This window comes from Bemisia tabaci, chromosome 2, assembly GCF_918797505.1.
Source record: "Bemisia tabaci chromosome 2, PGI_BMITA_v3".
Taxonomy (NCBI): domain Eukaryota; kingdom Metazoa; phylum Arthropoda; class Insecta; order Hemiptera; family Aleyrodidae; genus Bemisia; species Bemisia tabaci.
In genome coordinates this window covers 21,689,682-21,706,156 of record NC_092794.1, presented here as the reverse complement: position 1 = coordinate 21,706,156, position 16,475 = coordinate 21,689,682, and the positions used below count along the sequence as shown (strand labels likewise).

Here is a 16,475-nt window from a genome sequence, read left to right as displayed (position 1 = left end):
TGGTGGAAGCGGGTGGTTGCAATGGACAAAGGACTAAGGTAACAGACTAACTAACGGCAATCTTCTAGAGACCCGATGGTTTTTCTTTTTATTTGTTTTTTTACTCTTATGCTCCTTTTTTAATTACATGATTTTCTCCCTTAGTCTATAGGAACCACCCATTTCAACCAATAGGATCGCAATACTCCTTATGTCATCTTTGTCTATCGCTTTGTCTATCAATATCAATAATCGGCCCGCTGACTCAACTTTTCCAAAAATGTGAGTTAGGTACCTTTTGGCTCTGGGGCACTGATATGATATAAAAAAATTCAATTCTGTACCTGGAATGTAAACAAGGCTATCTTTAGGGCGGTAATCGGGCATACGTTGGAATCCTTGAACGGAGAGATTTCCAAAAATCACAAGCACTATGTTAAAACAACTAGCGACCGTTCAGCAACTTAAACGATTCGCACGAAATGTTTCTTTTTTAAACTTTGAGGAGGTTACGAAGGAAATATTGATGAGAAAATGCGCGGCACGAACTTGACGCTGGCAAATGAAACGAGGTGGTTTTGCGGCTCGCGGGTACTCACTAACGTAGGTGGCGCGGTTGCTATCTCTAGACAACACCTCTGGATGATGAGCCACTTATCATGCTTTCCCTCTATTATTTTTCTAAGCACGTGAGTAAGGCCCCGACGTCGAGCCGACAACCGTTTTTTACCACTCGGATCAGCGACGATGCCAAAGGTAAATAAATCGAAATTTTCTCAAAGAGGGCTCCGAAGATGACCTAGGATTTTTGATGATACATATCAATTGAAAAAATCAATTAAAATGAAGCTGCAATTGACCTTTACTGCCGTGCTAAGGAAAAACGCCGTCCCAAGTAGCAGTGATCGCGATAAATACCGATTTTATCGGTTGGTTATCGCGATTATATCGGTGGCAATATATGAGATATTGTCGCATTAAAAATCGCGATATACGGCGATTAAATTGCTACAAATCGCAATTTTTGATTCGATTAAATCGTGACCGATTTTTGTCAATAAAATCGAGATTAAATCGCCATTTATCTCGATTTTAATTCCGAAAATATCGCGATAAATTGCCGGGCAGTAAAAGCGCGATTTTATCGCGAGATCGAGGATAATCGCTCAGATGCATGATGATCCTGGCGATTTTACCGCCGATAAAATCGCAATATATAGCGATTTTTCCGTTGAGAAATGCTACTTGGGGTATGAACATTTGAGAGTCGCGAAAGTTCCCTTGATAAAACATGTATTTTTTATGACATTCAGGCATATTTTCCCTTGAAATTTACAGATATTTTAGATTAAATTGCGTACAAAACTGTCTGAACATTTTGGGGGAAAATATTCAAAATTGTACCAGTCAATTCGGTTTTTAGTGAGGGAAATCTGGCAGCTTCTAAAGGCTCATACGGCGTTTTCCCCTAGCACGGCAGTTTAGGCAGAGTTAGAGATTAAGCACTACAGCACACGTATTCTCATCTAGATTTCACGCAAAAATCGTTCAGCATATCAACAAATTTCAAATGAATTAACCAACGAGATAAAAAAGTTCATGCCGTTTTTATAAAAAGCGCAGTGAATTCAAACTCTCCACTTATGGAAAAACCATAATCAACGTAGGAGAAATTATACATTGAAATCAACATATCATTGGCCAAGTGCGAAACCACGTATCTCCATTGCGGCGGATCAAAATTTTCGCTCCCATTTTATTTTTCCGAGGAGACACAATCCAACTTTATTGCTTGAAATTTTCACGGAATATTCTACTAACCGAGCGGAAAAATATAGGAAGTTTTTGAAAAATTACGTCGATTATTTTTCCAAGGAAAAATTAAAGTATGACGGGAAGCTTGCAACGCCGCAGACGGAGATATGTGGTTTCGCACTTCGGCCATCGATGTACAAATAACTGAAACTTGGATTCACATACATTTCTTTATACCTTTTTGCATACAGGTTGATTTTCTTTTTTTCTTTTTTTTTTTGAGGAAAAAGAGTCAGTACACCGGAAAATTCTCACATTGTATAAAATAAACCGAAATTAGTTTAGTGCTCGATTAGATTTGAGTACTAAATTAATTTCGGTTTAGTTTACGCTCTTCTTTAAGCGGGAAGTGTGAATTAACGTTAACGTAAACCAACATCGTTTTTTTCTAACTTATGAGTTGAATTCGGAATGTAATTATAAATTGGAATATAATTAAATCAACATCAACCCAGACTATCAATCATGACTTCATCATAATCATAAGAAAAGTACCATGGCATCTAAAAAAACAGAGCTAGCGTTGAAAATCATCAAGTTGGAGTCTGAAATTTGACAAGGAGGCAAGAATCAAAGACTGCGCGACACAGAAATCCTTGAGCAGACACCACCTGCGCAGAGAATGCTCTCTGGCCTACCACCGAAATTGAAGGCGAAAAATAGCTATGCGCTTGAAAGACCGAACTCCGGCGTCAGTGTCCTGCGTCCCTCCAGATTTTTAGTCAGAAATCGTCACTTTGATAGTTGTTTTAAAATGTACATAGTGGGGTTTAGATCTAATTTTTGAAAGAGAACACGATTCATGTAGGTCAGTCGTCTTGTACACAAACTAATTCAATGTGTAAAACTCATATTTGCGGGACAGTTAAAATCTAGGTACTTCGCTATACTCTCTTTAAAAATGCGCAAATTAAGGATTCGAAAACGCCTTCAATTGAGGCGTGATACCTCACGCGTTCCGGAGAGTTCAAATAGTTGTATCCCTGCGCCTTAGCAAGGCGATGGAAGCTTAATATTGAAGTAGCGTCCCCGCTTGGTTTTTCGGTTTTCCTGTGCCGCTACTGCAGTTTCGACCGTTAAGGCCGTAGTTAAAGGGCGCTAAAGCCAGGATTGTATTTCGAAAATGGATAATTTTTGCGGAATAGTTAAAAATTAAGAAGCAGGAGAGATTTAACTAAATAATAAAAGGTACTCATATCAACAATATAATGCCAAACAATTTGAAAAATCTCGTCATGTAACACTGAGGATTCGAAAACGCCTTTAATTGAGGCGTGATACCTCACGCGTTCCGGAGAGTTCAAATAGTTGTATCCCTGCGCCTTAGCAAGGCGATGGAAGCTTAATATCATAGCACAATATTTAGTTTAGAATTTGAGGCATTTTTCGGTAAAAAGGCTGTAAGACTTGCCGTGCTGCTAAGATTGTGCAAGTTAGTTCTCTAGTCGTAAGTAACTCATCCGACAGTATGTAATGAATTTTTCCCTGAATCTGTTCCGATTTTTTCCTCTCTTTTGTAAGGCAGTAAGTCGCGACTGTGAATTATTTCATACGACACACGTGTTTAAAGTTTCGAAATTATATGCATCTTTATGGCGGAGAGAAAGCTCTAACTGATCTCTAGATGCTTATAAATTGGAATTTGGGAGCGAGTTTTTCTCAGAGATTGCATTAAGGCTGGTTTTACTTGGATCAATATCTCAATTTTTCTCAAAAACTTCACTAATGCGCCTTGTCCGCCGAGCCCCTCAATTCAGCTTTACTTGAGAACGCTTGGTAATTTCTGACGACGCCGTCAAACCTCCTAAGTCAGTAATAAATGCGCGCCGATTTTCCAGGCCTGTCAAATTGAATTACGCGCCATTTCGCGCTCTTAGCGACGCGACGTTCATTTCGCAAGTCGCAGCCACCAGGTAGCGTTCGAGAGAGAAATAAATAATATTTTGAAAGTTAGGTTAACACCTTATCACCTAGCACACTTGTTATTAAAATTTGGGTTTTAAAAATCACATACAAGTTTGTGAATCCGTGAATATAGTCAGTTATTACAGCAATTAAAACCAAAGGTACGCCAACCATTTTCAATTAACTCTCTTTGGAATTCAATTCGGTGTCTTCTTACGGCTGTCGTGATCCGAGTTTCAAGTGACAGAGGCTACCTTCTCGGCATCTGTTCTTGCTGTTATCGTGTTCTGCCATGGGATTCCTAACGATTTTAAAGAAAATGCGACAGAAAGAAAAGGAAATGCGAATTTTAATGTTGGGTCTAGATAATGCCGGCAAAACCACCCTACTGAGGAGATTTAACGGCGAAGAGATCGACACTGTTGCACCCACGTTAGGTTTTAACATAAAAACATTAGATTACAAAGGTTTCAAGCTTAATATGTGGGATGTCGGAGGTCAAAAGTCTTTACGCTCGTATTGGCGAAATTACTTTGAGAGTACTGATGGTCTAATATGGGTGGTAGATAGTGCTGACAAACGTCGACTCGCTGACTGTAAAAAAGAACTGTTCTCACTCCTGCAAGAAGAAAGATTGGCCGGAGCAACACTTCTTGTATTCACAAATAAACAAGATCTTCCTGGTGCTCTATCTGCAGAAGAAATCCGTGACCTCTTGGAACTGCCAAAAATCAAAACGCACCATTGGCAAATATTCAACTGCAGTGCTGTCACAGGAGATAATTTACTCCCAGGGATGGATTGGCTTGTAACGGATATTTCTGCAAGAATATTCACTTTAGATTGATGAGGTATGTGAAAATCTTTATCTTAAGTTTTATTACCGCGTCGATTTTTTTTTTTTATTATTATTATTATTATCAGGTAGGGTAACATTTGAGTGTCTCGAAAGAAAAGAAAGATGGAGAAGATCTGCTGTTGCTGTGAAATATTTCATGAGAAGATCATTAAGCTAAAATTCAGCCAGTGCATAGAAGTTTATCCTCTTTCCCAAGGCTGTTTGATATCATAGAGTACGATAGAGTTGCTGGAGCACTGATGAAGTCACTTTTAGAGCCTGTTTTGTCCAGTACTCGTACTCCTGAGACTGAAGTGCGGCGACTGGAGATGCTGTACGCGCAGGGTCCCAGCTCTGGATTTTACCTAGAACATACAGGTAGAAAATTTCTTTCATAATAACCAGGAGTTTCATTCATGTTTTAATTTGTTATGACTTTGGTCAGTATAATGTACTCAAATTCATGAAAATAATTAAGTATTCAGTTGAAGTAATAAATCTGAAAAACCATTCCGTTCTCTCATGACCTTGTTGAAAATGCCATTTGGTTCACACTTCCAGTACACAGTCCGAGGCTTGGAATATACCATTCAAGGATTGACTTCATTGCGACTCTATTGTACTCTATGTTTAATTTTTAATGTTTTTCAGAACTCAAGCATACAACCCACACTCACAAGGGGTCAAAAAGTGTCCCACCTACTATTTAATCAGAATGTGGCCAAAAGTTTCCTCAGACAAAATTAAAGGACTCATATTTCATCGTTTTTGCAAATGGGAATAGGCTCCGTTAAGGAGTTGCCCAAAAACTGGCAAAAAGGGCTGCGGGCTAAAGTAGCGAACTAAGTAATTAGTAATGTAATCGGTAATGGACGGTGAAACTACCAGACCATGTATCTCGGTTTGCGACATTGCAGACCTTCTCTCATACTTTATTTTTTAAATGGAAAATTACTGAATGTAAGTTCTTGAACTCTTCCGAGTTTTTTCTTCTCTGCACAAAGATTACTCTGTGAGCATTTCAAAAAATGGTATGCATTTTTTTTCTCTTAAAAAAATAAAATGGAAAGTTCTTGAACTCTTCCGAGTTTTTTCTTCTCTGCACAAAGATTACTCTGTGAGCATTTCAAAGAATGGTATGCATTTTTTTTCTCTTAAAAAATAAAATGGAAGGGCAGATTTTTAAACACTGCAAAGAGATACATGGTCTTGTAGTTTCACCATTGAGATGTGTTGTATTTTGCCTACAAGAGTTTGGTAAAGCATTGCACTCTAGCTGATTGGTCTCAGGTCATTGCGCTCTGGCTGATTGGTCTCAGGTCATTGCGCTCTGGCTGATTGGTCTCAGGTCATTGCGCTCTGGCTGATTGGTCTCAGGTCATTGCGCTCTGACTGATTGGTCTCAGGTTTGATCCCTGGTGCCTCATTGTAACTTTTATTCCTCCGAGTGATTATTCTAGAACCCCAAAAAATGCAGAAAGACGCTCAGATCTGCCTAAAAAATCATTACTTTGTCAGCTATGATGTATTGTTGCACATGAAACATGTAAAAATTGATGAGACCATTTTCCTTCCAAATTAAAGTTGAGACTTTTTAAGATTTCAGCAGCACCGAATGAGAATGAGAAAACTGAATCAATGCATGTTCACATTGAAATAGCTTGAATTATGGAACAGCTTTGGTCCTGGTCATGACTTTATATCATCTTATTGGCCAAGCATAGTATTTTAATGTTTGCAACCATGCAATTTTGTTACATGGAACATTTTTTTTTGGTATCTAGGTTCAGAACTTTTTTTTTTAAATTAAGAGACATGTCTTAGACGAGGGAACAACAAATCTAGTTTTGATTGTATCAATAGCAGGTCGGAAATTGATCGTTTTTGATGACCCTCTGTTACAAATCAGGTAACGCATTTGCAATCACCCCTCTCATCTTTAAGCGTTGGAGGGTGTGATCTTCCCACAGGGATAAAAATGTTAGTAGAAATTTTAATTTTGAATGACATGCATTTTTTTTAGTGAGATTTCTTATATCTAGTCTTGACCAACTCTTTTGTTGGATCATGTGTTGGTGAAAGTGAGTTTTATTAATTTTTCCTTCTTTTCATGTTTCAGATTGAATGTCATATCTCAAGTCAGCTGTCTACACGGAACTTTACTTCATGTTTAAACTCACTGAGTTTAGGGGTATAATTATAACACAACGCTCATGTCATCGCATGGCTTTTTACGTACAGGAAAAATTTCTTTCCATTCAGCCGTCATCAGGAACATGTTTTTTATTAACAGTTGCTCTTTTTACAATTTTTTGAGCATTATTGCTCTTGAGCTTCGCTCAAAGAGAATTTGCATCGAATTCAACAAACTAACAAAAAAAAAAAAAAAACACTACCAAATTCGAAAACTACAAATTTGTTCGAAAACTAACAAATTTTTAAAAATTAATGGGCAATTAATTATATTTAATGTATAAAAAGAAATAAACTAAGTCATAAAAACTCAATCATTCACAATTGAATATCTGGTGTAACATTTCCTGTTCGCAGGTGGATTTTTAAGAGAGTTGACCTCTTACTATATCTCTACTACCAATGTTACCCCAGTTTTTTCACTGTTTTTTAGACTTCACAGTTTATTTCCAAATATCAAGCCCAAGACCCTTTATTTTATTACCTGTACCTGTTCCATTCAAATTGTAATAACAATATGTTGAAAAATTAGGTAAATTAATAAAAAAATCGGTTTTTAACAACTGCAATAAATACAATATCTAGCTTTATTTGTTGTACCTACACAGCTATCTGTAGGTTGGTAAAGGGTCTCAAATATGATGATGGAGAGCAGAAAAATGAAAAAAAAGAAAGATTTTAGAAGTCATTTGAAAAAGCAAAAAGAAGATAAGTGACATTGAAGAATGTAAAAAACGATTAATGAGATCCATTCATCCCGATGTCACAATAATTATCAAAGATTTTTGCATTTCTTATCTCCTTCCTATTCCATCTATTTTTTTTTCTCCCATAAAAACGAAAATCATAACTGTCTGCAAAATTGACGCTCTAACTTTAAATTACAAAACAAATTTTAAGGCAAAGATCACCTGAATGAGTGTCCCTGTTGAGGTAAGCACCTCTTCAGTAATCAAAATGCAGAATATCTTAAAGACTATGATAGATAAGCTATCAGTTTTATGATAAGAATTTGTAAGCATGCAAATCAGTCTCCTCAGTGCCTAGTCAGAAGAGTTTCAGTGTTTCATTGTCAATATTGTACATTTTTGTAGCTTTTTTACTTTTTTAATTGTAATATATTTTTATTTAGTTTAATCTACTGCAGTATTGGAAAGCAAGACGCCAGTTTTAACGGGCTGTTTTCTGGACTATTGTAGCAAGAAATTCAAACATTTTTTATTAAACATTTTTCTTTTAACATGACATTCACCTGTAGCAATTTTTATTTTTTTTTTCAAGCATTAACCCCTAGCCAATGACAGTCTCCATGTTGAACAGAAGCCTTCATTTTTGTGTTTAATGATATTCTGTACACTGCATGGGAATCATTATTTTAATATAATCCAAAAAAGTATAAAAATTAGAATTAAAAAAACTAAAAAACTAATCTTCTGGCTGGATACATTTAGTCCCTTTTTTTAAACTCACTGAAAAATCCATAGCAAAGAAAAAGATAATCATATCTGGGATCCATATTATCATCATCAGCTTGTTCACTCTACTAAATAAAATCTCAGCTTTTCCTTTAAATTGATTATGCGTAAATAATTGATAGTGCGTTAATTATTGATAATTCCTTTAGGGTAATCTTGCAAATTACTATTTCCTCTATCAAGTTCAGTTATCTTCCAAGACTTCAAAATTTTGTTTTCTTTTTTTTAGCGGTAACCCCTCCCTAAAATGTCATCTGCCCAAGAGTCCGTCGCTTCAGACGAATTGTCAAGTGTTGAAAGTTGTTTGGAGCATATCCCTCAGCCTCAACGTTCAAAAGTGAAAAAAATTCTCTATGGGCAGGAATTTGAGTAAGTTATTTTCTTCAATTTTTAACCAAAATTCCCATAAACTAGTCCAAAAAGAAGAAAAAAAATAAAAAAACTAGTAATAGACGAAATCAAGCAGACTTTCCTGCAATTGCACAGCTGAAGGAAGAGAGGAGATTTACTCTGCTGAATGATTTCTTTGTCAATTTAGCCTGGGCTATCATTTTAAAGGAATAAGTCTGATAGGTAGAGGCAAATGTGGATTAGCTAGATAGCCAGCTAGTTTAGTAGAGACAGGACTATAAAAGTAGAAAAAAAAGAAAGGAAAAAAAAAAAAAAAACACTGAGAAACGTGGCCCATACTGTATGAGCGGAGCACCCGCCCCCCTCAGTCTTGTACTGGTATCTACTCATTAGAGCTCAAAATTGTTTACTCTGGTTGAACATTTTATGACTATTTGGCCTTGTTTTCCCTGCAAGAAAGTGTGGACCCAGCTTTATTTTACCACTTTGTTGTATAGCAGCAAAAGATATGTATCTTTTTAGGTATACTGCTCAAGAATGCACTAATAGCAGTAGAGTGACGCTCTTCCTCAAACTGATTTTTTAATTTTCAATGGAAGTAATTTAATGAGCTGTATGTATTGTTGGAAAATACTAATGAATAATTTAGGCCAGATGGAACTCTTTGAGAGCTCCATCTGCCAATGAATGCATCCACAGATAGAACTTGCGAAAAGTTACTCATTTCCATCCTTTCTTTGGACCCTATAGAAACCGTCAAAAAACTAAAATTCGTTCAACAACGTATTTTTGAGCCTATTTCTAATGAAGCCAATGAAAAGTTATTTTAAAATCTGTTACTATTTGAAGCACCCAAGAAAGTAAAAGATCTTCTCAAATAGCCACCAGGAAAAAGTGCACTGCGAAAAAATAGGAGGTTGCAGAGGGCTGAAGTCCAATACAGTGGTTCCAAATTACCACTAGTTTTACCTACTACTAAGAAAAGTTCGTCGCACAAAACTCTGAAAAATGGCAGCATGAGTCTCATTTCTGAGGAACTACCCCTGTACTACATTTGGCAAAAAATAAAATCAATTGATGCAAACATCAACCCACAAGGCAACTACCAAAAATAACGTCATTAAATCAATTTGAAAATGCAGTTGAGGTGTTAATTTTGGCAGGAACGTTGCGAAACTACTATATTAAAGAAGCTAAGGAAACGAACCAGTTAAAAATATATTCATATTTTGAACAGATTGCACTCACGTTTCACAATATTAGAATTTTTCGACAACTTTTATGTCAACCTGAATTTACCCAGGAGGCTAGGTACATTTTATCATTTTATTTCGAATTCCCCCTCTCAGTAATTTTGTCTGGTACCAATTAATTTCTCTTTTTAAATTTTGAAATCTCATAATATGGGTGGAAACAGAATTAAATTTGGGACTAGCATTTTAAAAAACAAAATAATGGTCAAAATGATAGGCACCTCTTTCACTTATTTTCATCAAAATTTTAATTTTTAGACCACTGGCACTTCCAAAAACTGCTGTGGCTATTGCAACTGCAGAAGATTTTGAGCTAGCTGGCTATAAATTTGATGTTCCAACAGAGCAGCTGAGAGCTCCAAGGTAAGTGCTTTTTGTCAACATTAGTAATCCTTACTACCTATGTAGTTTTCGTAAATATTTTTTAATTAAATAATGAGAGGGAAAATTATCGATTTAGTCATACGAAAATTAGATTGTTTCCTTGCTTTAGTTCACTTTTTATCAATAAGTTGTCCAGTTTGTTAACCCCTTCCCCCTAAAAAAAAAAAAAAAAAAAAAAAAAAAAAAAAAAGCATTGTTTCTCTTGAAATTGTATGACATGTGTCTGATGTAGCCTCTCCTGCACATCTTAAAAAGTTTATTAAAAAGAGTTGAATCTCAACTTTTTTAAATATGCTTTAAACGATGCTTTTTAGCTCCTCCTGAAGTGTGATTCTGAAAGCCCTGTGAAAATTTAAATTTTTCAGAATTGTTCGAGTAGGAGCCGTTCAAAATAAGATCGTGGTTCCAACTATACTACCTGTTGAGGAGCAAAGAAATGCTCTTTGGGGCCGTATTGGTAAAATAATTCAAACTGCCGCACTTTGCCGTGTGAACATACTTTGCTTGCAAGAGGCATGGAGTAAGTTTCAATCTTAAATAATATACCTTTGTCTAAAATTTATTGATGCAAAATTTATATTTTATTTTCAGATTTAGCACACATTTACTCAGCCAATATTTCATTTTCATAAAAAGTATGGCATCCTTGTGACGTCCACCCTCAGCCCAGAGGCAAAATTTTCTGCTGTATAATTTTTGCCATTGTGGATAAAAAAAAAAAACAGTTTGAGATTGTGATGAAAAATTTTCCCTCCTGTGTCATAAATAATGAGTTGCGAGTAGTTTACTTATTTTTTATGTCAGTATGAATGGGCATGTAATTGTATAAAAATCTTGAAATTACGTGCCTTGAACATGGCAGATTTAACGTAGGTAGCTTTTTCTTAAAAAAATGTTTTTTGAAATCACAAACTAAAACTGCAATACCAATGGTACTTATAGTTTGACATTTTAGGGCGGTTTTTTTTATGTCATGGTTCCCATCATCTCTATGGTTTAAATTCAACAACTCATTCTTGACTTTTTGTGGATCAAGGACCTTTCCCAGCAGAGGGTTAAGTGGGTTTTATATTAGGTAATGAAATGATGACTCCTGTCAAATTTTGCATAATTTTTTTACCTATTTTCTCCTGTAGGTACTAAATAAAATGTGAGCGATGATTTAACACTGTTTGTCCTGGGAAAAGTCTTTGGTAGCCCTGTAGAGTTAGATGTGTTGAGTGTTTTCTAAGTTTTAATTTTTTGTGGGCCCAAATGATCCTGAAATAAATCTTGATAACTTTATTCCTGAATAAAATCATAACTTCTATTTTAAACATTCTTGTCGCTGTCCCTAGTGTTTTCTCTTGATTTAATTATGTTCTCTGAAGGAAGGAACATGAGTTTTAATTTTACGTTTTTTGCGATTACAGCAATGCCATTTGCATTTTGCACTAGAGAAAAGAGACCATGGTGTGAATTTGCAGAGTCAGCAGAAAATGGTCCCACGACTCGCTTTCTCCAAACTGTAAGTATTTTATTTTTCATTAATTTTTAATCATCTTTTTATTAGGACTGTGCTTTTGAAATTTTAGATCATGGTCAGTAAGTAGGCTGAATGAGTCACAAGCTAAACAAAAGCCTAAAAGTAGGGAGAGCTTTTCTTTGTTGTTGTAACGAAATGAGATTGTATCCCTTTGCTTTTTACCTTGCTCTTACAAGGCTGCCAACACTCAAAAGTAATCAGATTCAATTTTATTGAGTCAACTATACCTAGAAATAATTTATCGTAATGATATTAGGATTTATTTTTTATAAAAAATTCTTTCAACACATATTTATATTTTTCTTCAGTTGAGAAAAGCAGGGGTGCAGAGAGTTCTCGACAACATATAGCAGGTTGCTGTTCGTTGTGCGCAAAAATGAATTTCAAAAAGAGGAAGGCCTCTGTACATTACCAAAAGTAGTATGTATTTTCCGCAAAATCGAAGTTTAAATTGTGTGTTTTTGCAAAACTGCTGTGAAAATTGTTATTTGTTTATTTTTTGCAAAATCGCTGCAATTTGTACTTCGAGAGCAATAAAATGGTCGTCAATCAGACACCTTTGAGGAAAAAGAAGGTTTTAAAATAGAAAGGGTAATCTGAATAGTGGGATGGCGAAGAATTTTCTTCATCCCTGAGGAAAGAAAATCTTGTAAATATTTTACACGATCTTCACTTTGAAATATGAATATTGAAGCTAAATTTTTTTTTTTTTTTTTTCCAGCTAAGCAAGCAGTACAACATGGTAATTATATCCCCAATTTTAGAGCGTGACAATTCAGATGTTATTTGGAACACTGCTGTGGTCATAGACAATAATGGGAAAGTGCTTGGGAAACATCGGAAAAATCACATCCCAAGAGTTGGTGACTTTAATGAGTCTACATACTATTTTGAAGGAAACACAGGACATCCTGTATTTGAGGTGCGCTATTTATATTTTGCCTATTTTGATTTTGTTGATAAAGGTTTATGATACCTATAACATATGCTGTGCTAGACAAGCACCTAAAATATATTGATGCAAAATAGGCTTTAGCACTTGATTGAAGTTTCTTCTCATGTTTTCAGGGAAAAAATAAAAAAGTGAAATTAAACCTCCTCCTTGCCCCAAATTACTCCGCTATGTTGCCTCTATCTCTATCCATCATCCATATCTTCATATTTTCATATCATTAAGTAGGAAAAGAAGTTATACTTGGTAGACACAAATGTATCATAATCATAAATTCTTTGCATCAAATAAGTCTGCTGCATTAATTACACCCCCAGATTTTAGAGGTATTTTTAGTAAGACAGATTCAGTGTTTTAGGATTAGACGCTCCAAAATGTAAGCTTGATTAAATCATCTTCCAATAATGACCAAGCTGCTTGACCATTTTTCATTTTCTTACCCGAAGTAACTTAAAAAATGTTTTCGAGAGTCAAATTGAGGCCTTTTCGGTCGATTTCAATATCCTTTCTTATCTCCTACATTATTTATTTCTTCTGTTTTTAGACTGAATTTGGCAGAGTAGCGATCAATATTTGCTATGGAAGACATCATCCGCTGAACTGGCTTATGTTTGGAATTAATGGTGCAGAAATAGTTTTTAACCCTTCTGCCACCGTCACTGGTTTAAGGTGAGTCTAAATTTTAAGTTTTTATTGCAAGCTTAATTTTAAATATCCATTTTAATTCAAAAAAGTTAAATGGGGTTAAAGGCGTAGGTAATAAAAGTTTTAAAGTTCGATTAAATTTTGCCAAAATTTTCATTTTGTATTTAAACATCCAAAGGTCCAATTACAATCTCACTTTCACTCTGAATTTTTTCAGCCTGAAGTATTTTCCTACATCCATTAAATCAATTGTATATTGTTATTTAACACTTAATTTTGGTGTCATTGGCTTTTGACATTCATTGCATTGGTTTCTCTCTTTCAGTGAGCCGCTTTGGGGCATAGAAGCGCGAAATGCTGCCATTGCAAACACCTACTTTACTTGTGCCATAAACCGCGTCGGGACTGAAATTTTTCCCAATGAGTTTAGTTCAGGTGATGGGAACCCAGCTCATCAAGACTTCGGCCATTTTTACGGCTCCAGTTATGTGGCTGCCCCAGATGGCAGCAGAACTCCCGTAAGTATCACTGAATATAATAGAATATTGCAAAATGGTACTTGGTTGAAGGTCCTATATTTAAGTTGGTACAGCAAAAAAATCCAATCACAGTCAGAAATTCTGATTTTCAGTTTTTAATGCACAAATCTCAAGATTAATATGTCAAAATTGCAAATCATAAGTTGCATTATATGTAATGCTGAAAGCATTTGAAATTAATCGTCTCTAAGGCTGGCAAACTTATGTTGCATTTTTTTAAAGTTTGGGATTTAATCGTTCTCTAACTTTGAATTTCTCTCAAAGAGTAAATTTTCAGATTATTTTGGTGTTCTTTGTGCTATGTTCAGAATTAACTCCTTTAGGCTGTTGTATGATTTTCTCATTTTTTCTCCATCCTACATTCAACTTAATAATTACATTTTATCCAATCTTAAATAGCTTGGAAATCCTATAGCACTACGTTGCTCCTGTCCTCTATTCTTATCAGTTCCGTGAAATTCTTTTTTGAATGCCCTACATCAGCTGAATACCTATGTCATGAGTTAAAAGTCAATTATTCTGTCATGAACTAAATTAATTAATATCTATACAGTATAGTATACAACCGTTCATTTCCCAAGCAGTCTTAATTTTTTATTAAATGTCCTCATTTCCTAACAAAAATACAGATGTCTCGGCAATGACATTGCCGCATTTTTTTCATTCTTAATTTTGAGTGTGTTACGTTTATGAAAACTACAATGCACCCTCTGCTTTCTCAGTCTCATATTTTTTGCAAGTGGCGCGAATACTTCTGTTCCTACTGCTATCCTACTAATCTAATGCTGTTTGTTTGGTTGGTTCACAGGGATTATCCCGTGTTAGAGATGGCCTCCTTGTTTCAGAACTTGATTTGAATCTTTGTCGCCAGGTCAAGGACCGGTGGGGTTTCCAAGTAAGTTCTATCAACTCCGATACATTATGTTTTTTCAAATTTTCTCAGAGGTGTTATTTTTTTATATTTGGTTTTTTATTGCATTATTCTTTTCAAATTTCTGTCATCAAAGGGAACTCCAAAAAATACTTATCAAAATGTTGCAAATGAGCAAAATAGTGTCTTGCTAGTCATACTTCTTACATGTAAGTTGATTAATGACTCCACTTTAGAGAAGACATTCTGAAATCTGCGAATAGTGGGGGCTTCGGCTGAGGATGAGTGGTGTTTGAGAATGCTGTTATGGACAGCCATGGGATGATGAATCAAGGCTTTCATCTTAAGTTATTTGGTTAATACCAAAATCAATGAGTAGTCTAAAGACCAGCAAAGTATGGAGATGGAGAAAATGGATTGGATTGACCAAATGGTTTTCTCTTTTTTTCTGATATTTACTTTTCATTTTAGGCTTATTAAAGTCCCTTTGGTGAGAACCAAAAGAAACAAAATTTCAAAACCTTTAATATACACATACTATTACAGGAGACCACTTCTGTATGTTGTTGTCAAATTTTGCAATTTACTGTGCAAAGTACAGCATCAACTAGCCCATTCAAGATATCAGATCTATTATTAGCATGGACGACAGTCAGATTGGTAAGACAAATCTTAAGACTCAAAACTGATCAGTTTTGATCAGCACTAGGTCTAACACTTGAACACACTGGTGAACTAAATGCTGGTAACATAAGAGTAAGTATGTGTTTAGGGGTAGCTTTTCACTTTATTTTATTTTATTTTCAAAAAGTTTTACGATTTCAGACACTCATAATTCACTATTCTGATCATTCGTTTTCAAATGTGTTTTTGCAATAGATGACTCAGCGACTTGACTTATATGCTGCCTCACTTGCCAAAGTTGTCCAATCTGACTTTCAACCACAGCGGATCAACTGACAAGAACTGGAGGTAACCAAACCCAGAATTCAGTTGCAGAAGATGAATAGTGCATTGAGTCACACGTCGCATTTGATGCCAAAGTCAAAATAATAAAGTTCATGGATTGCTAGTTGTGCTATTTTTATAGTTCTTGCGTGTTCTCTTCTTTCAGGAGGCCCCTCCTCATAATAATTCAAAATTAGTAGAAAGGTAAACTACCTCTTATCGAGGGAATAGGTATGGCAACTCAATGCGCTTTTTGCAAACAATGCTCCTGACTCTTGTCCTGATCTCAAAAATTTTTGAGAAATTTTTGAAAACAATCCTTATTTTTGTACTATTTGAATGTGTTAATCCAAATTATTTTTTTTAAATGTAAATTTATATTAATTTGTTTGTTTGTTTTTTTTTTTAAAAAAAAATATAATTTTATATTATTGTTGATTACTGATTTAAGCGTTTTTCATTTGTATGTGACTGTCATCAGCATGTAGCCTTGTCACCTACGCCCATCCGTCCACCAATCAAACCTTAATGTCACAATAATACATAGTAAAAAAAAAAAACCAAAAATCTGAGGATCCTCCAAAAACTTACATCTCTATCACAAACAAGAAGCCTGAAGTATTTTCCCTGTGAGTACATTTTTGATATCCGTATCATGAAAGAAAAAATAGTAAATATTAAGAACAAAAAAAATTGAGGTGTCTTCTTGAAGGCTTATGTTGTACATTAACCTTGACCAACGTAAACAGCGACCTAGCCCCTTGTCCTAATCAGTTAAAAAGACTTGGTGAAATCAAGTCAG

General features: G+C 35.2%; 3 protein-coding genes across 6 annotated transcripts in view; 2 read left to right on the top strand and 1 right to left on the bottom strand.

Annotated features, from left to right (window-relative positions):
• The window catches only part of LOC109043642 (sodium-independent sulfate anion transporter), a 31,437-nt gene extending 30,817 nt beyond the window's left edge, over nucleotides 1–620 (bottom strand). Inside the window, exon 1 of the mRNA XM_019060925.2 lies at nucleotides 324–620. The gene's annotated coding sequence lies outside the window, so the exon portion shown is untranslated. The remainder of the gene's footprint in view (nucleotides 1–323) is intronic.
• Nucleotides 621–3,718: 3,098 nt separating this feature from the next.
• pyd3 (beta-ureidopropionase pyd3) lies at nucleotides 3,719–16,111 on the top strand. Of its 4 annotated transcripts, none has more exons than XM_019060969.2 (10): nucleotides 3,719–3,860; nucleotides 8,435–8,574; nucleotides 10,068–10,172; nucleotides 10,559–10,713; nucleotides 11,606–11,700; nucleotides 12,440–12,640; nucleotides 13,215–13,339; nucleotides 13,641–13,833; nucleotides 14,663–14,749; nucleotides 15,605–16,111. In XM_019060969.2, the coding sequence occupies exons 2-10, from the start codon at nucleotides 8,453–8,455 to the stop codon at nucleotides 15,683–15,685; spliced, it is 1,164 nt and encodes a 387-aa protein (XP_018916514.2). In that variant the 5' UTR covers nucleotides 3,719–3,860; nucleotides 8,435–8,452; the 3' UTR covers nucleotides 15,686–16,111. The 4 variants fall into 4 exon arrangements, with proteins under 4 accessions (XP_018916514.2, XP_072153022.1, XP_072153024.1 ...); XM_072296921.1 differs by lacking the exon at nucleotides 3,719–3,860 and adding an exon at nucleotides 7,700–7,843; XM_072296923.1 differs by lacking the exon at nucleotides 3,719–3,860 and adding an exon at nucleotides 7,724–7,810.
• On the top strand, nucleotides 3,761–6,997 carry Arl2 (ADP ribosylation factor-like 2). Its single transcript, XM_019060970.2, has 2 exons — nucleotides 3,761–4,550; nucleotides 6,657–6,997. Exon 1 carries the CDS (start codon nucleotides 3,992–3,994, stop codon nucleotides 4,544–4,546), a length of 555 nt encoding a protein of 184 aa, XP_018916515.2. The 5' UTR covers nucleotides 3,761–3,991; the 3' UTR covers nucleotides 4,547–4,550; nucleotides 6,657–6,997.
• Nucleotides 16,112–16,475: the final 364 nt, after the last annotated feature.